This window comes from Dermochelys coriacea, chromosome 3, assembly GCF_009764565.3.
Source record: "Dermochelys coriacea isolate rDerCor1 chromosome 3, rDerCor1.pri.v4, whole genome shotgun sequence".
Taxonomy (NCBI): Eukaryota; Metazoa; Chordata; order Testudines; family Dermochelyidae; genus Dermochelys; species Dermochelys coriacea.
Window position 1 is genome coordinate 176,704,393 of NC_050070.1, and position 25,957 is coordinate 176,730,349.

The 25,957-nt window shown below is 36.7% G+C and overlaps 1 protein-coding gene across 1 annotated transcript in view; it reads right to left on the minus strand.

The window, feature by feature from the left end:
- Nucleotides 1-393: 393 nt before the first annotated feature.
- The window catches only part of SRBD1 (S1 RNA binding domain 1), a 237,846-nt gene continuing 212,282 nt past the window's right edge, over nucleotides 394-25,957 (minus strand). The window contains 3 exon segments of the mRNA XM_043511889.1: nucleotides 394-1,389; nucleotides 7,273-7,457; nucleotides 22,500-22,676. Coding sequence (XP_043367824.1) covers nucleotides 1,100-1,389; nucleotides 7,273-7,457; nucleotides 22,500-22,676 — 652 coding nt within the window. The 3' untranslated portion in view covers nucleotides 394-1,099.

Below are 25,957 nucleotides of genomic sequence, written 5' to 3' on the forward strand. Positions count from 1 at the left end.
GAGGTGCAGGGTGTGTCAGGGGCTCAGGGCAGGAGGTTGGGGTGAAGGAGGGGTGCAGGGTGCATCAAGGGGCTCAGGGCAGGGGGTCGGGTGCAGGAGGGGTGTGGGGTGCAGCAGGGGTTTGGAGGGTGGGTCCAGCCCAGCATGCACTGGGGGCAGGCTGGGAACGGGGAAGCGTGCTCTATTCCCATAGCTTCTGCTGAAATTATCATCTGAAGCTTCAGCTAATGAAAAAACAATTACAATTAAATGACATGATGCTCTGACAAGCGCATCCTCACAATTATTCTTCCTAGAGCGGAAAGTTGTCAGTGCACAAAAGTGGCTGTTGGGAAGGGACAGGGATTGCCCTGGGATTGTGCAGATAGTTTATGTAATCAGTACACTGAAATAAATAGGTCAAAGATTTTTATTATGTACAGGTACATAAAAAAGTAAACCAAAATGCTTTTGCATCTTTTTGAGCAAATTAGAGGTACCTCACTGTGTTAATTAATATAATAATTGCCCGAGCAATAAAAAAACCCAACAACTTTACACGGTAGCTCAAATAAAAACAGCAATTTTTGGATCCAATAATACTATTACCATTATATCCAGATTTTAGTCTAAGCACAGGGCATTTTTAAGCTTCTATTTTAGCTACCACAAAGGTCCACATTTAAGACTCCTTAAGAAAACAGCATGGAAACAGACCAATCAAGTGGTGTTTTTATGTATGAAAGAACATGGTTGAGTCTGCTGGAGCAGCACAGACCAAAGGTGGATTGAGAGAGCAAATCTTACACAGAAGAAAACAGGTAGAGATCTGTCTGGCAGCGCATTGAGAAATCACTTATTCTGCAAAAAGAAGGTGTGTTTCTTAATAAGAGGGTGAAAGCCACTTCAGAGCGGTGTAAAAGTGACTGTTAAGGGGAGAGAGCTTACAGAGTTCTGGAAAAGCTTCTGGAATTAAAAAATGAAACTGAAGATTTCAAAAGTTGAATTAATCCTTCATTTCCAGTATACTCAGTAAATGCTTGAACTGCAACCTTTAGAATCTTGGTGACAACATTTAATTTTTTAAAAAGAAATAAAAGTCTTATCAGTGGTGAAAAACTCATAAAACACGAAGAAGGTCCAACGTTATCCTTGATCGAGGGATATCAATATTGAGTACTTTAACTTCGACTCTTTCTCCAGGGCCCAACCCAAGACTTCTTCTCTTCTTGGCTTTAGAAAGTTTTGTTTCTGTTATGTTTCGAATTGGAATCAATCCTGATTTACCAACACCAATATCAACAAAAACTCCAAAGAGAGTAGCGTTCTCTACTTTTCCAGTCAGAACAGTGCCAATGCTCAAGTCTTCAAGACAAACTATGCTTCTCTTGAAATCAGGTTTATCAAAATCTGTCATAAAAAACAAGAGATGAAAATCAAGTTTCTGAAATAAGATACTGGAAAGACAACAGTACAATTAAACTTGTGCTGTGGATCACCTCTAATAGGCACCTCTAACTTTCGGAAACTAACTGAAAGTTTTCAGAGTAGCAGCCGTGTTAGCAGTCTGTATCTTCAAACAGAAAAGGAGGACTTGTGGCATCTTAGAGACTAACAAATTTATTAGAGCATAAAGCTTTCATGAGCTTATGCTCTAATAAATTTGTTAGTCTTGAAGGTAACTGAAAGTAGCTCCAGGATTTTCAATACATTTTCATTTGGTTTTCATATAAGCATCACCTCTACCAGGCAATGGATTTTCTTCTATTTTGCTAGTCCCTTGGCTGGTCACTTAAAAGAATTTATACTATATGGAGGACCAGGTATTGTGAAACCTATGGCAAGAGGCTACCCCAAGAGACCAACAAAAATTGGTTGCCGGATAGGGTTTTTAACTAAAGGCTACATAGTGTACTGAAAGCTCTGTAAGCATTTGCTTGGGAGAAGGGTTTTCTCTTACAGGTGATTCTTAGCACAGATTTATAATCATATACATGGTTATATTTTAGTGCACATAATTGTACATAGTAAAGTGAGTATTCAATTGAGGTAGTCTGGTGATACCACTAAGCAAAAGGAAAGTCACTCAAACAGCATTCATACCCCTATGCCTCAGAGATGGCCCTATATACTCTCTACTCATTTATACCAGTTTGACACCAGTGTAATTCCACTAACTTCAAGGGAGTCACTCCTCATTTACACTGATGAGAGTGGAGAAACAAACACATATACTTTTAAATGCACAATATTGGTATATTCAAGCCTATATAGTAGAGTATGTGGGAATGGATAGAACTTTTTTTTCTCCTATTACTCACTTCTCATTTGTTGATCCTTCATCAAAACCTCTTTCCTTTTGTGCCAGCCTTGATACCTGCTCTTCTGCCCTCCCCTACAGCTGTCTTTCCTCTTCCTGATGCACTAAGCTTGTTAGTTTACCAGAAGTAATATACTCAATTTACCAGAGAGATTCTAAATTTCACAAAAGTTAGACTGGGATTTTAATTTTTCCCCCCTTTGTCTTTTAAAAAATAAAACACGAGTTAAAGGCCTAAAGCCAAAGCTCAATGAATGGGAGTCTGTGCGACTGCAATGCACTTTGGATCAGGCCCTAAGATATTACCCAGATTGGTGGTAGCATCAGTAGACCCTGAATGACATTGAAGTTTCCACTGAAGGAATGCACCTAATTACTTGGCTCCATATCAGTTAATCCTTTTGTAATATTAAACTGCGCAGAGGTATTTCAATGCAAAAAGAAACTAAAAAGCTGCTCAGGTCACTGGCAAGGATGAGACTGGGAGAAGCCATGGGAACCATTTAATGTTTAAAATGCTGCTTTTTGTTCCAGCCTGGCATGACCCAGGGTCTGCAGATTGTCCGCTGTTACCTGACCAGCCATTTAACTGCTGCTCTCAGTTAGCTCCTTTGTGCAAAACTCTGAGATTTACTCCCCGGGGAGTACCTTGGTTACTAGAACATTTAAAAATAGATATTTTTTAAATCATCTTTCTAGTTCCCATCCCCAAATAGTTTTTCCTGTTTCACATTCCATTAAACTCATTGAGGAGCACTAAGCAGCCAACAATAGAGTATTTCAGTTCAAACTGAGGGGAGCACTTTAGAAAACTAGGAATTGTTGAAAATTTATTAAGGAAGCAAAGAAACAAGGAGAAATCTATGGCCAGCAGAGGTAAGGAAAATAAGAAGGAGTTTTTAATGTATATCAAGAACAAAAGGAATCCTAACAATGTTACTGATCCATTATTAAATGGAAATGGTAGGAGTATTAATAATAATGCAGAAAAGAAATAAATGATGTAGTCATATCATTTAACACTTTCCTTTCCAGTAGCCTCTCGGGAGGATGTTAAACAGTAGATACTGAAGTGACACATTTTTAAATCAGCAGTTCCAGATACCTTGCATCCAAGAATTGTAAAAGATCTGGCTGAGGAGAAACCTGGACTGTAAATACTGATTTTCAAAAAGACTTTGAACAATGGGGAAGTTCCAGAAGACTTTAAGAAAGCTAATGTTATGCTAATATTTAAAAAGGGTAAATGGGATGATCTGGGTAATTATAGGCTTGTCAGTCTGACATTGATCCCAGGCAAGATAACGGAGAGATGGATATGGGACTTGATTAATCAAGTATTAAAGGAGGGTGATGAAGTTAACGAATCAACAATGGTTTATGGAAAACAGATCCAGTCAAATTAATGTGATCTTTTCTAACGGGATTACAAGTTTGCTAGATAAAGATAATAGTATTGTTGTCATATACTTAAACTTCCGTAAAGCATTTGATTTGGTATTGTATGACATTTTTATTAAAAAAACTAGAAAGATATAAAATTAACATGGCACATATTAAATGGATTAAAAATGGTTAACAGATAGATCTGAAAATGTAACTTTAAATAGGGAATAATCAATTAATGGGTACGTTTCTAGTGGCGTCCCACAGGGATTTGTTGTTGGCCCCATACTGTTTAACATTTTTATTAATGACCTGGAAGAAAACAAAATCATCACAGATAGTTTGCTAATGACACAAAAATTGGGAGAATGGTGAATAGTGAAGAGGACAGCTCATTGACACAGAGAAATCTGGATTGCTTGGTAAACTGGCACTAGCAATCCAGCTTTTTAATATGGCTAAATGTAAATATATACATCTAGGAATACAGGCCATACTTACAAGACAGGGAACTCTATCCTGGGAAGCAGTGATTCTGAAAAAGATTTGGGGATCATAATGGATAATCAACTGAACATGAACTCCTAGTGTGATGCTGTCGCCAAAAGGGCGAATGCAATCCTTCAATGAATAATAAGGGGAATCTTGAGGAGGACAGATAGTTTATTTTACCTCTACATTTCCTACTGGTGTGACCATTTCTGGAATATTGTATCCAGTTCTGGCACCCACAACTCAAAAAGGATGTTGATAAATTAGAGAGGATTCTGAGAAGAGCAATGAGAAGGATTAGAAAACATGTCTGATAGTGAAAGACTCCAGGAGCTCAATTTATTTAGCTTAACAAAGAGAAGGTTAAGGCGTGACTTGATCACTGTCTATAAGTACCTACATGGGGAGCAAAATTAAACAGTAGCAAGCCTCCAGGACCAGGTGACTGTCAGATAGCTAATGTAAGGCTGATTTTTACAAAAGGATCCAGAGGCAATCCTGGTAATTACAGATAACTAAGCCTAACTTCAGTACCAGGCAAATTGGTTGAAAATGTAGAACAGAGTTATCAGACAAATAGATGAACGCAATAGTTTGGGGAAGAGTGAACATAGCTTTTGTAAATGGAAATCATGCCTCACTAATATAGCAGAATTTTTTGAGGAGGTCAACAAACATGTGGACAAGGGTGATCCAGTGGAAACAGTGTGCTTGGACTATCCGAAAGCCTTTGACAAGCTCCCTCACCAAAGGCTTTTAAGCAGAGTAAGTTATCATGGGATAAAAGGGAGGGTCCTCTCATGGATCAGTAACTGGTTAAAAGATAGTAAACAAGGGTAGGAATAAATGGTCAGTTTTCACAGTGGTGAGAGATAAAGAGTGGATTTCCCCCAGGATCTGTACTGGGACTGGTGCTGTTCAACATATTCATAAATAATCTGGAACAAGGGGTAAACAGTGAGAAGGCAAAGTTTGCAAATGATACAAAACTACTCAAAATAATTAAGTCCAAAGCTGACTGCAAAGAGTTACAAAAGGATCTCATAAAACTGGGTGACTGTACAACAAAACAGTAGATTAAGTTCAATGTTAAAAATTAAAAGTAATGCACGTTGGAAAACATAATCCCAAGTATATATACAAAATGTTGAGGTCTAAATTAGCTTTTACCTCTCAAGAAAGAGATCTTGGTGTCATCATGAATAGTTCTCTGAAAACATCTGCTCAATATGCAGTGACAGTCAAAAAAGCTAACAGAAGGTTAGGAACCATTAGGAAAGGGATAGATAATAAGACAGAAAATATCATAATGACACTATATAAATCCATGTTACGCCCAGACCTTGAATACTGAATGCAGTTCTGGTCACTCCATCTCAAAAAAAGATATGTTAGAATTGGAAAAAGTACAGAAAAGGACAACAAAAATTATTAAGGAAATGGAACAGCTTCTGTTTGAGAAGAAGTTAAAAAAAACGGGGACTGTTCAACTTAGAAAAGAGACGACTAAGGAGGGATATGATAGAGGTCTGTAAAATCATGAATGGTGTGGAGAAAGTGAATAGGGAAGTGTTACATATACACAAGAACCAAGGGTCACTCAATGAAATCAATAGGTACTTTTTCACACAACGCACAGTCAATCTGTGGAAATCATTGCCATGGGATGCTGTGAAACCTAAAAGAGTAACTGGGTTAAAAAAAATTTAGATAAGTTCATGAAGGATAGGTCCATCAATGGCTATTAGCCAAGATGGTCAAAAACGCAAGCACATGCTCCCCATGTGTCCCTAAACAGCTTACTGCCAGAAGCTGGGAGTGTATGACATGGGATGGATCACTTGATAAATTGCCCTGTTCTGCTCATTCCCTGTGACGCATCTGGTACCGCTATTGTCAGAAGACAGCATGCTAGGTTTGATGGACCACCTGTTTGACCCAGTATGGCCATTCTTATGTTCTTAAGGCATACATTTTTAACAATAGGCTAGTTTAGTTCAAAACATTTTAACAATGGGTTAGTTCAGTTCAAACCAAACAAAATCCCTGTCTATATTAAGAAAACCATTTCTAAGCACGATTGCTACTAGCACAGTTTCCAGGCACAGGCACTGTCTACAACAGATTGTTCCAAAAATCTTCTGCCATTATACTACCATTGGTGCATTCAAATTTGAATGTTTGCATTAAGAACTGTCATTTATTTTGGTGTTGAGTAACACAATGTATTTTTATGTTTATCGCTAGACAGTCCATTTCACTGAAAATTAGACATTAGAGGTCCAGAATTAAATTACTATATGATAGGAAATGGGTTTCCAGGATCATTAGTGGGCTGCATTTATAAATAACTATAATGAAGCAATGAAGCAAAACAATGAAGGTTGAGAGATTGGAAATGTATTTTTCTCTTTAAGCATCAGTCTACTATTTATTATTACACGCCTGTATTTTTGTTGCCTACCTTTATCTCTTGCAATTGTGAGAGGATAGAGCGTATCCACTGTAAGGTACACTGAACAATTGCACCTCCTGATATATCCCCCTCCTCTCCTATGCCTTCCTCACTCTCCTGCACCCTAAACTGTTTTGCACTGCTATGAAGATCTAACCAGTGTGTCATAAGCCATGTACCCCAATTAAACTTTTCTCCGAAGAGTGTGACCCAAACTTCCAATAAATCAGAATCTTACATTACTATTCCATACTATTCTTTATTACTAGTGTTTTTAGTCGTCTCATGCTTCTCCCACAATAGTCATCAGTAGGTTTAATCAGTGTAGTCAACATATTACAACTGTCTTATCTGTTAAAATCCATGCAGCCCACCTTCCGATGTCTCAAAAGGTCATGATTTAAGACAGGATTCACACGCCTTAATTAACGAGCCAGCAAATACTAACTGACTGACTGCATGCTGTAGTACATTCTTCTCTGTTCGACAGGATAAAGGGAGGGAGTCAGTTGACCTACACATCCACTAAATCTACTGCCAGCTTAGAAGAAAACTTGTAGTTTAAAAATGAAACCCAGAACATTCTAAATTCCAGACAACAACAAAACTACTTTTATAAAGCAAGGCATTCAGTTTTTACCTGTTCGGAAATCAAAGCCTTCTGGTTGAGTCAGACCATCAATGATTATTTGCAGTGTATGTACTGTTGTATTTAGTGATTTTGCTGCTCCTTCTATTCCTTCTTTTTGAATTACAGCATTTACTTTTTGTTGCATATCAGGTTTTCCTATATCATTTGGGTTTCCTCCAATGAAAGTTAAAAACCTTGAGAATTAAAACAAAAAAGACAATAAACTGTAAGATCATAAGAGATAGTTATATAGTCCTCAGTGAGGATTGAAATCTTGCCAAGTTTAAAGTTCAAACTATTTTTGAGCTCTTACATGCACAAAATATCTTGTTTTTAAAAAGTAACAGTAAGAAAAGCTTATTTCTTTCACCTTAGCATAACTCAAACATTCTGCACTTCTCAATTCACCTTCACACTGAGGCCAAGCATGTAAAGTTTGAAGTTATGCTAAAATAACTTTTTCTAAAGGATATGAAGGACTGAATAGAAGGTTCAGAATAGAATCCGCTTCTCAGGCTTAACTTTAGGACTTGCTATCCATGAACCCTATTATTTCCAAAAGGATTTCCTATATTCATGATGATTTTATCCCAAAATTAATTGAATATTTACAGAAAAAATGCAACTTACCATGAACATTCCATCAAAAAGTAAAAATTTCATCATTCTGTAATTCTTTTAATGTGACTTTTAATTAATTCAATTAAAATGAAAATACAGTGAAGATAAGATAATATTTGCAAATCTTACAGAAGTACGAAGAATCGTTTCTGGTTCTGAATTTTGTAATTTAAAGAAGAGGATGAAAAAGCTTTAAAAATAATCTGTCGTCCATGAGCTACACATAAAAGTTGGCCAATTATAATTAAGTGTTCAGATAGTAACAGCATAAAGTCACACAAGGGTCACTATTTGACTGATGTATTTCTTAGTCCACCAAATCAAAAAACTGCATAGTTGGCTTAATTATCTAAAACTGAAAGTAAATATATTATATTCAATAATAAAGAAAAATATCCTGACCATAGTTCTTGGGTTTTAAATTCTATAGTAGAGACATACACAATGCACAAGACCATAGTTAGTTTATATGCATAGATATTGAAGGAAATTAGCTGAAGAATATGCTCACAAACAAAGCATTTTATGCTGTGTCTTACATAACATTTATTTTAGTAATGACAATGGCTAAATATCCTCAATATCAATAAAAGGATGAGAAATTAAAAACGATCGGTCTTTAAATACTTTTTCTATTATGAAAAACAATGCAATATTATGTTTATTAAATGAAGCTATCAGTCCTTTTCTTAAAACTATTCACCACAGATGTCTCTTAATTGCCTAGTCTCGGTGTTCAGTAAATAGACTTTTTTCACCAAATAGAACTCTACTCGTTCAGGATTCACATGGGGTTTGATTAGGCCTGTCCTTCATGAAGGTGCACAGTAGGGCAATTGGAAGGAACATGAAGACTTCCTCTGCTCTTGCATGTTCTCCATAGCAGCCAAGCACAACTGCAGTCCTTGTGCTCAAGGAATCACAGGGGTCTGCTCCGTCCACTCTCCCCCCGGAGGGTTCATGGCCCTATCCCACACCTCTGCACCAGCCTGTAGAACAGAACCTGTACATAGGATGGGGGTAGAATGGAAATATGCTGCACTCCACAAAGTGGTGTAGTAACAGGCACATCCCCTGCACAAAGGAAGCTGTAGGAGGCATTCCACCCCCACAGCCCCAAGACAATGTAACTGATGGTGTTGCGGGTTGTCTGGACTGGTGGGGAAAAGAAAGGTAGTGGCTCTTTTAATGGTTCCATTCCCCTTGGGAATTGGATGGGAAGGCATCACCTGAGCTGGTGGGCAGGCCGGTAGGACTCAGGTAAGCCACTGGCCCTGAACACCTGTGAGAAGGTATATAAACTCTGTCTCCCCTCACACCCAGATGAGCACCACCTATCCCTGCGGTTTTTGGTCTGCTGCTGGCATAGTGGTAGTCACCTTTTTTGGGACTGGAAAGGAATTTTTCCCTCACTGCAGATTGACCAGGGCTGGATGGTTGGGGTGGGGTTTTTTCTGGCCTTTCACACAGCAGCTCAGGGACCCTGGGGTAAGTCAGGAAGCAAGCTTTTAGTTGTCACAACTTAGCAGGTGTCCAGTGCTGATACTTATTCCATAGGAACTGGAAGTGAAGTTAGGGAAAGGCATACCCTAAAGAAGCTGGGGAACAGGTTTGGGCTCCTAACATCTGGTACAGTGAGAAGACAATCGTCTTTCCCCAGCCCCTTAACAAGGTGCGGGGGGCCAGGGACCAGCTGTGGAGGGTAGGGGGACTGATGGCAGTCCTACAAATAGGTAGAAAAGATTAAGGATGGAATCATGACCAGCACTGTATGGATTATTGCCATATAGTTCCCAGATGAATTAAGTTAATAAAGTTGTGGCCTAATTAAACCACATCCCTTGCATCTTGTATTTCTTCCCATATGTCTGGGACAATGCATTCTGACACTCCCCTGCAGCTGTACACCTCCACTCTGCTCCCAATGCAGGGCTGTGCCTTAAAGGCACAATTGAGATAAGTATTTTGTTAAGCATGAAATATTATATTTCTTCTACCTGAGGGGGTCTGACAATATAATGGATAGCCCTCCTCTTATGTGGCCTATCTTTGTATCTTGTGTCTAGTTTTCTGCCATTAAGATAAGCTAATGTATGAATCACTGACTTCCTCCCTTAAAGCCAAAGACATTGCACTTCTAATGATGCAACTGAATGTGCCCTCTGTTCAATTGCTATTAGTGCATGCTTTTCTGCTCATGGTATAGCTACATCATTTTCGGGGGGGGGGGGGGGTTGAAGAGATAAATATATGTCAATCTAATTACTATACAATGTTGCAAATCTTAAATAGATATTAATCATGGGAGCGACTTATTTTCTCTTTCAGAAAATGAAAACAAAGGAATATTAATAAAGGTAAAATGGCCTTGTTGAAGTCAGTGGCTAAACTCCAATTGATTTTAATGGGGCCAGGACTCCCTAGTACAGGAAATCAAGATTGATGAATTCTATTCCCAATTCTTCTACTGATTTACTATGTGACATGGTTAATTCAGCCAGTGTCTCTCTTTCAGCTGAAATGTGGATAATGTCCCCTACCTCACAGAGGTAGTTTAAGCAAAGGGATATGGTAGGATTATAAATTATAATCTGAAATGTTTTTTTCCTAGATTCAAGTAACACCTAAGATTGTAACATCTGAAAATTATTAGATAAAGTTATTTTCTCTATTTTTCAGGTTATTTTTGCCTTTGAGTATAGTCAATTTCACAGTGTCCCGTCTGTAGTCAGTGTCAATCAGCTTCCCCTGTTATTGTGGCTCTTTCACACAGTAACAAGGGAGAGAAAAGCATTACAAAAAAAATAAATTTGAAAATGTGGCTAAAAAAAACCACTAAAACCAGCACAAGAATTCAGTGACAGGCATTGGCCCCTGAATCCTCATTAATTTTTTTTTAACTGAACAGATTTCAACTTTTGGTGTTGCTTTACTATTTCTAAAGCATTTTAACTGGTTGGATACCAAAGTAAAGTATCAAAGCAAATGCAATTTTTATCATCATCATTATTGTTGTTCACGTCAGCATATTACCTTAAACCAATTGTAATTGTTATTCAAAAGAAGGGCTGTATCCAAAAGAAGCAGCTCTACTAAGATGATAAAGGACATGTACTATTCTCCCTCTACCTGCAAAGAACGTTAATGGGGCTGTATAGACAATACTGAAAATTTATGTAGGACTGCACAGTGTGCTCTGCACAGCAGAGCTGAGAGAGAGCTGCTGACTATTAAGTGCTGAAAGATGGACAATGCCACACCAGAACACCAGTGGCAGGCAACAGCTGCCTGAGCTTTGACTGACATGGCAGATGTAACATGACAATCCCTACAAACAGCCAGCCTCCTGACTCAACATTCTAAATAATATATGCTTCACAAAGCAGACCTATAAACAAGTCTGCTGACATTCATGCATTTGGCTTTATTTTACCACAAATGGAAATTCAGCTTGAGTACCTTCAAGTAACATTTTTTCACCATTAGAATTTCATAGAAGTGCATTTATATTGTAAATCGATAACAGGGCACATTTCACTGTTAATAAATGTAACCACATGGAACGTTCACAGATGTGCAAAAAATTATGTACAGATCTTTCAAATGTGTGGATAATGTAATCAGGATGTATAGTATTGTGCGCAGATTTTGGGGAAGAAAAACAGTTAGTAAGAAATAGGACTCTGAGTAAGACCAGGAGCCTGATCCTTAAATCTTTATTCACATAAGTAATTTTTGGTTTTGGAATCCCACTGAAGATAACGGACTACTTGAATGAATAAGGCTTACTCATATGAGTGACGATGGTAGGAGTCGGATCCTAAATTACCAGTCATATTTACCTGAATCATTTAATACAGTTAAGGTCATGAACAGCAATTTGGTTCCAGTTCAGGAAGATACTTAAGCAGATGCCTAACTTTAAGCATGAGACTTACCACTGACTTCAACAGAAATACTCATTTTCTTAAAGTTACGCATCTGCTTCAGTATCTTCCTGAACTGGGGGGTCTTTTCAGAGGAACTTGTCTTTTCCTAAATTCCTTTCATTAACAGCTCATAATACTGACAGCTATGACAAAACTAGAATCTCTGCAGTATTATAAAAAATGCCCAACACCAAAAAATATAAGCACCTTCAATAGAAACAATAAAATTCTTATTTTAGAGATTCTCAATCCTTTAGGTCCTGATATAAAGATATTACTTAGTGATTATCATGATTACAGATGTAATTTTTAAAAAGAGACTATTTAATCTGGTTATATTTTTCATATATCATTTTTCACTCAAACATGTGTGCCTTGGGGGCATTTAGAACACAAATCAATATAAAGCACAAAGCTCTCGCTCAGCAGTAATGCATTGTATTGATCATCAATATTTTTAAATGTCATTGCTTAAGAACAAAGTTAAATGCTCTCTTATTTAGAAAACTTTCTTAGGGTTACTGCAAGGTCAGAAAAACTATAGTCAGAAAAGAAAGATTATGATATGGTTAGAAAAAAATAAGAATAGACTGTGTGATAAGCAACTTCCCTTACTATGGTCTTAGTTATGTTAAACACTTAATCTGGATGGCTATTTTTGAAATCATAATTTTAACAATTTTGTAATTGACAGTTCCAGTGCTGCAAGAAAGCAAATTACAGACCCCATAATAAACAATCTCCCATCTGTACGTATTTTCTTGTGTATGCATATGAGTAAAGTAACAAGTTGTAATTGTAGTAGTTGATATAGTTTAGCAGCAGCTATCATCTGTCTCTAAAAACCCAATAATGTTTAAAAAGTTCCACAAAAATTGATATGCAAAAGGTGAGATTCTTCATAACTTTGATCAATCTTATAAAGTAGGATATATTGCCTCCCTGTCCTCAGATACTGAATGTTTGAGTTAATGATGTATCCTTTTCATATAAAGGAATGTCAACTGAGGTAAAACTACCAGAATCTTGTTTAAAAAAAAAAAAAAAATCAAAACTGTAGGAGGTTAGCGCATACGACTCAAAGTTCTACAGAAAGTTTTCATTTCTACAGCAGCCTTTGGGATGTGACAGAACATGCAGAAAATGGTCATGGCTAAGTCACTGATGTTTTTATTTAATACATAATTTCATCCACCTTACTCAGATCAAGTAAAAATGTAGCATAGATGTAACAAATAAGCACATCATGTTCTTTTAATATACACATCTGCATAAAATTATAACCCAGACCTTGCAGTGCTTAAAGAAAATGCAAATTTCTGAACAGAATGCAAAGATAATTAGAAAAAGCAACAATTGTTTCCAACAGAGAGTTGCAGTGCATTTAAAAACTATTTTTAAACAAGAAGAAGCTTCTTTGTGATATACAGTAGTTCTTAAAGCTACATAAGGGTTTTAGTCACAGTCATTCTGTTTTATGTAATCATTTCCAGCAACATGACTTAAGAGCTGAGAGTACTGGGTTCATTACATGAAAGCAACATGATATCCCATTAAATCTTGTCATACTGCACACATGAATTAATGGTGATGCAACACTATCACTTCTAAAACAAAGCTTTGTATTAGCATGTACAAAGTTAGACAGAATGTATATATTTGCCAGTACCAAACAACAGTTAAACTATATGGACCAAACAGTTATAAATATTTAGTAATAGTTTCAGCTAAAAAAATACATTTTTAATTTATAAAGCAAATTAAAGATTTTTGTAGTGTTGCTACAAAACAACACAACAATATAAATCCTCAATATTTCAAATACTGAATTGGATTATATAAATGTCATGTAGTATTTGTGTACTACTCTAAGCGAAGTTGGTTGCCCAGTCCAAAATTAATTTCCAAATATATATGAAAATATATAAATGGGTTAGACAAACACACTTGTATGAATATTTAACAGGTCTTGATATTTATTAGGGCTATCAAGTGATTAAAGTGATTAATTGCACTGTGAAACAACAACAGAATACCATTATTTAAATATTTTTGGATGTTTTCTACATTTTCAAATATATTGATTTCAACTACAACACAGAATACAAAGTGTACAGTGCTCACTTTATATTTTTTTCTGATTAAAAGTACTTGCACTGTAAAAAAATAAGAGTAATAGTATTTTTCAATTCACCTAATACAAGAACTATAGTGCAATTTCTTTATCATGAAAGTTGAACTTACAAATGTAGAATTATGTACAAAAAATAACTCCATTCTAAAATAAAACAATGTAAAATTTAGAGCCTGCAAGTCCAGTCAGTCCTACTTCTTGTTCAGCCAATCGCTCAGACAAACAAGTTTGTTTACATTTGCAGGAGATAATGCTGCCTGCTTTCTTGTTTACTTCACCTGAAAGCAAGAACAGGCATTCTCATGGACCTGTTGGAGCTGGCGTCGCAAGATATTAACTTGCCTGCTGTGCTAAAGATTCATATATCCCTTCATGCTTCAATAACCATTCCAGAGGACATGCGTCCATGCTGACGATGGGTTCTGCTTGATGGCTGCGACTGGCTGAACAAGAAGTAGTACTGAGTGGACTTGTAGGATCTGAAGTTTTACATTGTTTTGGTTTTGAGTGCAGTTATGTAACAAAAAAAAAATCTATATTTGTAAGTTACACTTTCACGACAGAGATTGCATTACAGTATTTGTATGAGGTGAATTGAAAAATATAATTTCTTTTGTTTATCATTTTTACAGTGCAAATATTTATAATAAAAATAATATACACTTTGATTTCAATTACAACACAGAATATATATGAAAATGTAGAAAAACATCCAAAATATTTAATACATTTCAATTGATATTCTATTGTTTAACAGTGTGATTAAAACTGCGATTAATCATGATTAATTTTTTTAATTGCAATTCATTTTTTTGAGTTAATCGCGTGAGTTAACTGCAATTCATCGACAGCCCTAACGTTTATATGGTTATAGATATGTAATACCTAAACATTAAGATAATTTATTATACATTAAAATTATGTATCTGAGAAATAACTTTTAACTGAAATATATAACTACTGATATAGTTATTATACCGTACTGTAGGTAGTTCATTAATACACTGTAGTTACATTTTTGACATATATAATTACCGCTCTTTCACCGAATAAGATATCAAGGATAACTACATGACATAGAGCAATTACCATGTAAATACAGTATTGTTAATACATGTATTTCTAGAATCCAAGAGCATTATGTATGATACTAAATAGATAATAAGTTTCAGTCATATAGTTGATTAGTGGTTATTAATTATTCAAAAAGCACAACCACAATAACTACTTTAGCTGAACCAAAACTCCAATTTCTTTCCTTCAAAAATTTTAGCTGCTTTTCATCCAACTTATAGAGCTGAATGAAGTTTTTCAAATGTTGACAAAAAAATTCAGTGAAAAATATCACCTTTTTTGACCAGCTTTAGTAATTATATTACAATTGCAGTGTAATTACAATCACTGTGATAAAATAATCCCAATAATAAGACTTGTAAAGTATATGTATGAAGTAAAAATATATATTTTAAATTATATATGTTGAGGCCAACATTTTCAAAAATAGGGTCTCTATAACCAGGCTACTAAATGAGCAACCTGATTTACAGAAGTGCTGAGAATCAAATACAGCATTTCCCAATATGTTGAATGGTCCTTCTTCAGCAAGTGCTTAAGTACTTTGTTGAATTGGGGCCACTTGTAGCCACTGGGCGCTCAGCACTTTTGGAAATCAAGAGACTTATTTAGGTACCTAAATAAGGAGATATTAGTCTTCTATTTTTGAAAATATTGGCTTGAAAGTCTGTACCTTAAGGTTTCAGAGTAGCAGCCGTGTTAGTCTGTATTCGCAAAAAGAAAAGGAGTACTTGTGACACCTTAGAGACTAACAAATTTATTAGAGCATAAGCTTTCGTGATGAAGTGAGCTGTAGCTCACGAAAGCTTATGCTCTAATAAATTTGTTAGTCTCTAAGGTGCCACAAGTACTCCTTTTCTTTGTACCTTAAGGGTAGCACCACTTATCATAAAGTGCATATTCTGCATCATAATCTGCATTTTTAAGTTCCTAAACATAGGAGACTTATTCTGATAGAAGGGTTTCAGGACTGTGTGCGTTGTATTATTGAATCCAAATGGAGTCCTGTGGGGAGAGAGGGGAGGACCTTATTTTTCTCCTTAAACAACTGAGAGCACATTCACTGCACAATTTGGAAAGTCACAAAATTCTTTCTAGTTTAATTTGAAAAACCTTATTATTTATTACAGTATTATGCAAAATGTGCTACACATTGTACAAAGAAATTGTAAGGGGTGGTTCTGGGCATGGGCTATTCCTTTTTGCATGAAAAAAATATTTTACAAAAAAATTATTGTATTAAAAAGTTACCATATGACATTGTTTATTTTTAAACAAAATAAGCCAGTAATTTTTATCCACTACTCCTATCCAAATTATTCCGAGACACAAGTCCACATTACAGATTCATGACCTATAAAAACATTCATTTTTAAACAATGGTTTTGAGGTACAGAAGTCCAAAATTTAAAACCACTAATTTTCTTTTTCTGAAATATTTCATTGCGTTAAAGGCCAAGGAGGATTTTGTTGTGGTTTTAAAATTCGGTAAAAAATAAAAAAAAAAAACAAAAAAAACTGTTCCCAAGCGGAGACTCTGCTTGCCAAGTTTCAAACCAGAACCAATTTTACGGCTAATTTAGAAACCCCTGAAAAATAGGGGGTTTCATAATGGAAATACTGAGGTAATCTTTACTAATAACAGCACAAATGGTGCTGATATAATTGATTTATGCATTAAGTCTTCTTAACTCAAAATCTGTACAACTGCTGTAAAATAATTGGAAAACATTTTAATGACGATTTAATATGCTATACAGATTATCAAAACATTTTTTGTTCACGGTTTCCACGCTATCAAAGCCTTGCTTTGTGATGCATTCTAATCAAACATCAAAATATGTTTAAATATTCTGAATTAAAAAAAATAAAAGATAAAGAAATGGCCTCCTAGATCTTAAACCAAAGAAATTTCTGCCTAAGCCCATCATAGGCAGCATATTTTTCTGAAAAGCTGGGACTATGTTTTAAGTTTCTGAAAAAAGACTATTTTTTGAATACCAGCTTACAGTGGCACATCCTCCTCCATACAATTAATACAGCATGTACAAGGTATTCAGTTTCTGAAGACATACTGTAAAAGAGTTGCTATAAAAATCAAGGAAACATTTAGGAAGTCCTCAAGAAGTTAGAACCAGGTAACAATCATATGCCTATAATCTGAGACTTTAGAAGGAAAACGTAACATTTCTTATCATGGTATCCATGTGCTGGACTCAGTTGGGTTTCTAATCAGTCAATGTAAACTTTTAAAAAATATTACATATGTATCCCATGGAAAATACTCATTGATAAGGATATGATTCTGTCACTGAAGTCACAGATTCCATGAATTTCTGGGACCTCCATGACTTCTTCTGAGCAGCTGTCAACCCCGGAGCCACCAGACAGCTTATCAGCGGCCAGCCCCAGGGCTGCCGGAGGAGCGGGGGGGAGGGTAGTGGGAGGGGAGCAGGGGACGCAGCACTGGAACAACTGACCGGCAGCCAACCCCAGGACCGCTGAACAGCTGACCGGCGGCCAGCCCCAGGACCGCTAGAGCAGCAGCAGGGCTGGAACAGCTGCAAGCTCTGGCACTGCTCTGTACCCCACTCGGTATTTTTAGTAAAAGTCAGGGACAGGTCGCAGGCTTCCGTGAATTTTTGTTTATTGTCCTGTCCCTGACTTTTACAAAAGTACCTATTATAGAATCTTAACTATACTAATTTTTAAAGAACGGCAACCAGCATACGTATGTGATGTAAACAAACTGCAACATCTGGCATGCAGGTTATATTTCAATGAGACTGACAATTTAGGAATCTTATGCCTCTGTTTACAGAAGGGGTTTAAAGATGTGGTTTAGCATTATGCAAGTGGGAATCTCCTTTTGCAAATTATACCGTTGCAAGACTTCATCTAGTATAAGTTGATGTTACTTAATGTGGTTGGCTACATACAGAGATTTTTCTTTTAAATGTATTTACAAGATTGCTTAAACTAAAGATTTATGCGTCAACCATATTTTGTGTATCTATAATGCTTTTTGTTATCAAAACTCAGGTTTGGATTCAACAATAAACTTAATCATATGCTTAACATTACACACATACTTAAGTCTCATTGAAATGAAGTGTGTGAAGTTAAATGCTTTGCTGAATTGGGCCTCATCCGGGTGTTATTTTAAGATGTGATTATTTATGTTTAGATCACATCTTTTAAAATTTGCTGAGGCAAGGGCTAGGGATGACTGTTACAAGAGTAGACTCAACAGCTAATGCCTGTTACAGAATAGAAATCAACAGCTAATGGGCAGTATCACAGCTTTTATGTAACTGAATTTCACCCCCCTAAGGAGCCAGAGCTAAGGGCAGGAAATGATGCCCTGGGAGATGGTAACAGAAAATTGCGCTTTCCAGGGAGGGAGGCAGCAGCAGAAAGGTGGACTTCCCAATCTCGACTTTCTGCCACTGAACATTTGCCTCTGTGCTCTATCAATTACCTCCCTGGTTTGCACAGTTCCGATTCTATCAGGGGGACACCACCCAGATTTCCCACACTGGGTCACTAGAGGAAGGAGGTAGAACTTCAGTTACTTAGCACAGTGTCCCAGCGTTTGCCAGTACAGTGAAAAGAACTGTTGGATTCCATTTAATAATAGAATACTCAGAATAAGTATGTTTATCTTACAGACTATGAGAAGTTTTACAACACTGCTGTTTTGTTTACTTCGTGGCAGAATTCCCAGAAGCACCCCATTACTCTTGCAGGTTGTTCTGCCGAACAACAAGATTGATCTCTAGCTGCATATGGAAAAAAAAACCTTACTCAATTCTACTGGGGAAAAATACAGTTGTGGTGAAATGAATTTCAGTTTTATAGACAAATTAAACCACTCATTTTAATCCTCATCCAATGTTCTCAATGGCTCTAGCGCACATTAGGAATTTATCATACAAAAATTAACCATGAAAATGTTTTTGATCTATAGCAGAGTTCCAAAGTTTTTTGAAACGATCAACATCTTTAAAAACAAAATTAGTTTCCAGGCAATTACTTTGATTGATGTCAACAGGGCTACTCATATCAGTAATGCAAGTAGAATTCAGTCCATTATCTTTCAGTTGCTTTTTCATGAACATAGATTCAGCAATGAAGAATTATGTCCTCCATGTGATCCAGAGCTCGCTCAAGCCAGTGTGACCATTTCCTTTGACATCAAGGGGCAATGGATCAGGTCCCATATACTTAACCAACGTTGAAGTATGAAGTATTAGTAGAATTTTATCCTTAAACCCTATCTACCCAACAAACCAGAATGAGTCTAGAAAAGCGGTTTTATGAATTCTAATTAATTACACAGGTTATAAGCTATTTTTAAAGTGCTGTTTTCTTTATAATCTTTCAAAATACAGATAAAGAAAAAAGTGGAGCTGGTGATTCAGTAGATGGCAGTCTTTCCTCTGAATAACTGCAAAGACAGTACCTCATATGATGTTAGCAAGCACTAACGTATGGATCAGATATCAAACTAAGGTCCTTACCACTTCTGTCAATTAAAGACTCCATAACACTTTTTATAAGATGTGCTAACTCTGGGGTCCCAGCCAAATTCTAAATCAGGTAATCCCTCTGGAATTTCAACTGGATATGGTGATTAAGATTCTTATTTATACTAAAATTCCTGCACTCCACTTTCCACAGCAAGAACAGTATAAAGGGGCCTTGATGTAAATAAGAATAAAGATCTACTATTATTTATTTTCTGTCTTTCTTTGGTTTATGGTGGGGCAGCATACTATTATATAACTGTTGTATTCCACACAAAAAACGACTGTACTTCTGTTTCCAGAAGTGTTCCTTCTATATTCCTCTCAGATTTAAATAGGTGATGTGGGTCTTAATTATACTATTAACACAAGAACCATAAAGTGAAATTTCCTATAGGCAAAAGTGAAACTAAGTAGTTTCTGTTCAGTTTTCAAACTGAATGAAATGTAAAACGAAAATAAACAGCATGAATGCAGACAGGTAATTAGAGTTTAAAAATTATTTCATTTTTAAATGTACAGTATTACTTTTAACAATACTTATTATTAAATCTAACAAAATCTCTTTAATGTTTTGAGATGTTCTGATTTGCCAAGTGAAATGAGGTCTAACAGTCAACTCAGGGACATTTCTCATTGTTTCTCTGAAACATGATAACTTTTGGACATTGCAGCTGATTCATTCCAAAATTTCAGGGAACATTCTACTCATCAATGGCCAGAATCCTATCAATTTTAGTGAAAAATCAGAAAAAATGAAAGGGAGAATGGGGGACACACACAGAACCCCTAGAAAAGGTAGAATGGGGACTGCAGTATGGGGGGCAAGGGGAAATGGGGGACACAAAGAGTCCATGGCATATAGAGAGAATGGGGGACCATAGTACTGGGGAAGGGGACATAGATGGAGCCCATGGCAGGAGGAAGGGGATGGGGTGGGGGTTACAAGGAGTCCCTGAAATAGAATGGGATGGGAAGGTCATGCACAGGAGGGGAATGAAGTTATCCAAGGAACCCCTAGTGTCTGCAATGCACTTGGCCTACAAAGCAACAAAGTGTGCATTGATTGTGACCTAGTAAAATATTATAGACGTGCCAAGTACTTATTAGAGTATTACAACATTACTTTAAATATGGAATACGATCTTATCTAACTTTAAATGTTTTTATTTTTTGAATTTAACCATCCTACTTAATAACACAGAAAACACAAACTTGTTTCTCTGGACACAGTAAAATCAAAGAGTTCACAAGAACCCCAAAACATCTAACTGCCACTTAAATTAATTCCAGTATAGTTTACGAAAAGTACCTGTTCAATTTAAAAAATAAATAGGCACTACTTAGTTTATAGGAGGAGATAATGTTTTCTCACGAGGACAGGCAGAGTCTAATTTCAGCCATAGGGTGATGATAGAGGAGATTACATCTTAAGTAAGCATTTACCAGCTGCTTTGCCCCCTAACAAGGGAGGCACACATGGTCTCCGAATTACTGTTTTTTGTAACCTGCAAGAAAAAACATTTTCCTCTCTCAGCAAAAGGTCCCATGCTAAAACTTCCAAGTATTTGGAATTTAATATAGACATCTTACTTAGCACCTGGCAAGATCAGAATTTAATTTTAAAGGCTAATGATAATGACACATTCACAAACGTGTGTATACACATATACAAACATATACACATTTATTTTAATGGTCAATCTTTATTGAACAAAGTCTGTTTTATTTAGAAGGAAATTGCTCTTATGCTTAGACTAGCCAACAAATTAACACACTGTATTAATTTGAAATTCGTGATTCTTTAGTACCATAGCATGATTTGAACTACTTTTAAGCATAAAGAAAACCATGGCTCAATTTACCTTTAAGCGAAGACTGCATGGAGACCAGAATCTATAATAAATTCAGTATTAACTAGACACTTTTTCTGTTAGTTTACTTTGCTAAGCATAAGTTACACTTACCTGAAATGAGGGCTTCTGGATTACAGTGTAAACTTCTCTGAAACCAGATTTATTACTAACAAACGGCCCCTCTTTGCTCTCATGAATAGTACAGTGCTGAAGGTTCCACTGAGATAAACAGAATGCCAAGCGAGGCTGGGCACAATCAGAGACACTGAAGTGTGTTTGCCAGGTATAAAGTGGTCATATCCAGCTGCAGTAACACCTAGTTTAACTCCCACAGATTTTCTGAAAAGAATTCTACACCTACTACTATCATCACTTGGTGGCATTGTAGGAGAATTTAAATGTATGGAGAAAAATTGAAGGGAAATAATACTGCACAAAAAACTAGGTTACAGAAAATGCAAACACTGCCTTTTTTATTTATTCCCATAATGCACAAGATGGGGTTGGGACAAAGCGACATTTTTTCAGACTTACAGAACAATCAGCAGTTTGCTTCTGCACTTGATCAAGCAGAGAACCTGAACGTTATGGGGTGTGGCATAATGGAGCTGGCAAATGGACAGAAAAGGGCTCAGTATTGGTGGCAAGGTGATGAGAGTCACACTTGGAAGAAAAAGGGACAGGGCTAGTGGGAAGAAAATTCGCTAGTATTGTAATAGTTGGTATGTCCAAAGATACAATATAAGGGCACCTTAAGTTCACTAGTGCACTCTGTGTGTTCTAGGTAAACTTTGGAACACATTTTCCTCACTGAAATAAAATTACAAAAACACACTATTTAATGTTTTGAAAATAGCCCTTTTTTGAAAAATGAGAAAACCTATAAAAGGACAAACAAAATAGATTCCAAGTCCTTCACTCACATGAGAACTCCCTCTTTTGGGGAAGGGTGAGATTAACGCACACATACATTAACACTTGTATTTTGGGTCCCCATAACTTTAACAAATTTCTCCACTATGTAGGAAAAATCACAGCTCACTGTTTAAAAGACTAATTTCATAAACAGCTCAGAAACTCTGCCATTGCTTACCTCTTTGCAATGTCATATGACTCTGGGTGGATACAAGTTTGGTCCAAAGGATTTGGCCATATTACAATGTTTGCCGCTGGTTTCCTCTTTTTTTTGCCCTGTTTTTCGCTTGTGACTTGAACATCTGCTTTAGCCATAAGTGCATGACCTTCTGCTGCAAGCTTAGTTTGCTGATTGCTGTCAAAATTCAAAGAGACACAGTTCTTGGTATATGAACACTCTTACAAATGCCCACACCCACACCCACACCCACACCCACACCCACACACAGTGTTCAGCTTTTGCAATTTGTTCATTCCATAAAGATTCAGCCCTTAATCACTCATTTTTTAAAAATTATAAAATAAGATTGTGTTCTGGCTCCTTCTCATGGGAAGGAGAGGGTAAAAGCATAATACTCAATACAGAACTAATCAGAACTTGAACATAGGAGCCTTTGTTAAGAAGTATTAAAATGGCACAGCAGCACATTCACAAGTCCACTTAAAAAGTTATGGGAAGTGTGTCTCTCTGTTGCATCCAACTGCTGAACAATGCAGGGATTACATGGTTACAGGCCACAAATGGCAAGAAATGAAACAAACAAAACCACAGTGATTTAACATGTTAAATTAGAGTAGAGGACTTACTACGAAATAAATCTTGGTGCTAAGCGCAAGACAATTGACTTCCAGTTTTGCCACAGACTGTGTACCTTTGGGCAAGTCATGTGAGACACAGTTTCTCAGTCTGTAAAATGGGGACAGGTCTATTTCCCTACTTCACAGGGTGCTGTGAGGACTACTTCATTAATATTTATAAAAAACTTTCAGATCTGCAGATGGAAAGCACTGCAGAAGTGGGAGGATCCATATACTATAAATTAAACAGAATATTTTTGTCATCCTTTGGAGCCAGACACTACAGTAATACATTACTGTTTAGAAGTCTATCTCCCAGAGAAATACACCTAGGGTGATATTGTGAGGAACAGGCCAAGGGATGGGGGTGGGGAGCATACAGTGGCCTTAAGCCATGTTTGTGCCCTTCCAATCCTCGGCTGTTCCAGGGTCAGAGCTCCCCTGGTGTAATTTAGACAGCCCTGTGGGAGAAGTGCTACCCAGAATGTCTGCGGAGCTATATGCTGCAGCCCTGCCAATCACTCATCCTCTCACCCCGCAGCCATGGTCCCTATACTATGGCTTGTAAGAAGGTCCTCCGAGAACAGCATAGAGCTGTCTGTCTCAGTTTTTCTGCCAGGAAATTCTCTCTCAGCCAGATCTTGGGCTTCTAGAAACCCTTTATGCTGCTCTGGCCCCATTACCTGGTGTAAAAGGGATGGAGCAGGGATGAGGATCTCACCCATAAAGTCATATTAATGTATCTTAATTGTAGTTTTCATGTGACATACCCTAACACTGTCTTAATAAAGTCAATATAATCTTCTCCAAATATTACATGAACTTTCTTAAACTTTTTTTAAAGAAGGGAAAATGTGTATGTAGAATTTGCACTTACGCACTATTAGTATAATGTTATTCATACATTTCTAACTAGACAAGTGCAAGTAAACACAAAAATGAATTTTTCTATAAGCTGATGATGTTTTCAGATAATATTTAGTTACCGCATTGATCAATTTTGGGGTTTCACAGTGAAATGTATTAATGATGTACCACTGCTAGTGATGTGGTCAGTGAAAGTGCTCATTTTAAAAGAAAAACAGCAATAGAAAATACTAGATAGATACAATATGGCTAAGTTAATGTTATGGGGTAACTTATTTTGTTCTGTTTTGTTAAAACATTCCAGACTTTTCAATAGTTGATATTTAATCTTGAATGTTGCTGTGATGTTGCATCTCATAATGCTTTACGGAAATATGCTTATGAATGTAAATAGACATAACTGGAATGTGTTTTATGCTACATATGCCATGTAACATATCTCGGCAAAGGTTATGATCTACTGAATATATTCATCCTATTTGTATGCATGTATCATTTTTGTATTCAAAGTTATGAATATTGGCTGTGTACTTGTTTGATTTTAAATAGCCTTAGTAAGGGATTTGGGTAGCTTCTTTAGAAAGGAATTTGCAAGTTAAGTGCCCAATCAAGAAACACTTAATGGACAATGGATCTTGGATGACTCCAATCCACATAAGAAGTCTACTTGAGGACATTCAAGGTAGCATGTAAACCATGGCTACTACCTGTAAGTTCTGAGTCATAAAAAACTCCATCTTGTAGCTGGGACTCTACACGGGGGGAGGGGTGTCCACCCACAGGAGAAAGTCTATTTAAAGCCCCGGGAGACCCCTCCATTTTGTCTTCAGCTGGCTCAAGAGATAGCCTCTCCATCCCTAAAGGATACCTGAAAGAAACTGGAACAAAGGAGAGTAACCACGGGGGTGTGAGTGATTGCTGGACCCAGACTAGAAGGAGGCTAGTTTGTAAAAGAAGCTTACTGGAACATCTCCGAGGGTGAGGTTTCATCTATAATCACTTTCTTACTGTATTAGGCATAGACTTGTGTGTTTTATTTTATTTGGTAATTTACTTTGTTCTGTCTGTTACTACTTGGAACCACTTAAATCCTACTTTTTGTATTTAATAAAATCACTTTTACTTATTAACCCAGAGTATGTATTAATACGGGGGGGGAGAGGGGAAACAGCTGTGCATATCTCTCTATCAGTGTTATAGAGGGCGAACAATTTATGAGTTGATCCTGTATAAGCTTTATACAGGGTAAAACGGATTTATTTGGGGTTTGAACCCCATTGCGAACTGGGCATCTCAGGAACACTTCTTAAGCTATTTTCAGTTAAGCCTGCAGTTTGTGGGACATTGTTCAGATCTGGGCCTGGGTTAGCAGCAGGTTAGTGTGTCTGGCTCAAACCAGGCAGTGTTCTCAAGTCCCAAACTGGCAGGGGAAACAGCTCAGAAGTAGTCTCAACTCAACACATCAGTTAGCAGTTCCCAAGGGGTTTTCTGTGATCCAACCCATCACAGCTGCACTGGTATGAGATTTTTCTATTTCATTCTCCACTTTTTGTTTGTTTTGTTTTTAAAGGGGAAAATAATCCACAGCTATTTAAGTACTTGAAAATTCCTTGACCCTAGGCTTATGCTAAAAGATTCCTGTAAGTCTCTTCCATGCAGAGCTTATCAGCTCTACAAGGTCCTTATCCATGACAGCTACAACAGAGATGTCCTTAACAGAGTCATTTTTGACTAACCTATTAAGTTCCTGTGCAACTTGCAGGCTTTAGTAACTCTACCACCTTTCAAAATGGACTGGACTTGAGTGTCCTAACAGCTATCTTTAATGGAGCCTGAAAATGTCTGAAATTGAAAAGTTTTGCAGATTTATTTATTTTGGAACTTTATACCTTTATAGCTTTATTTTTTTGTCTCAGTGAAATCTACAGAACAATCCAAATCAGAAGTGTTTAGGTGTCAGATGATTATGAG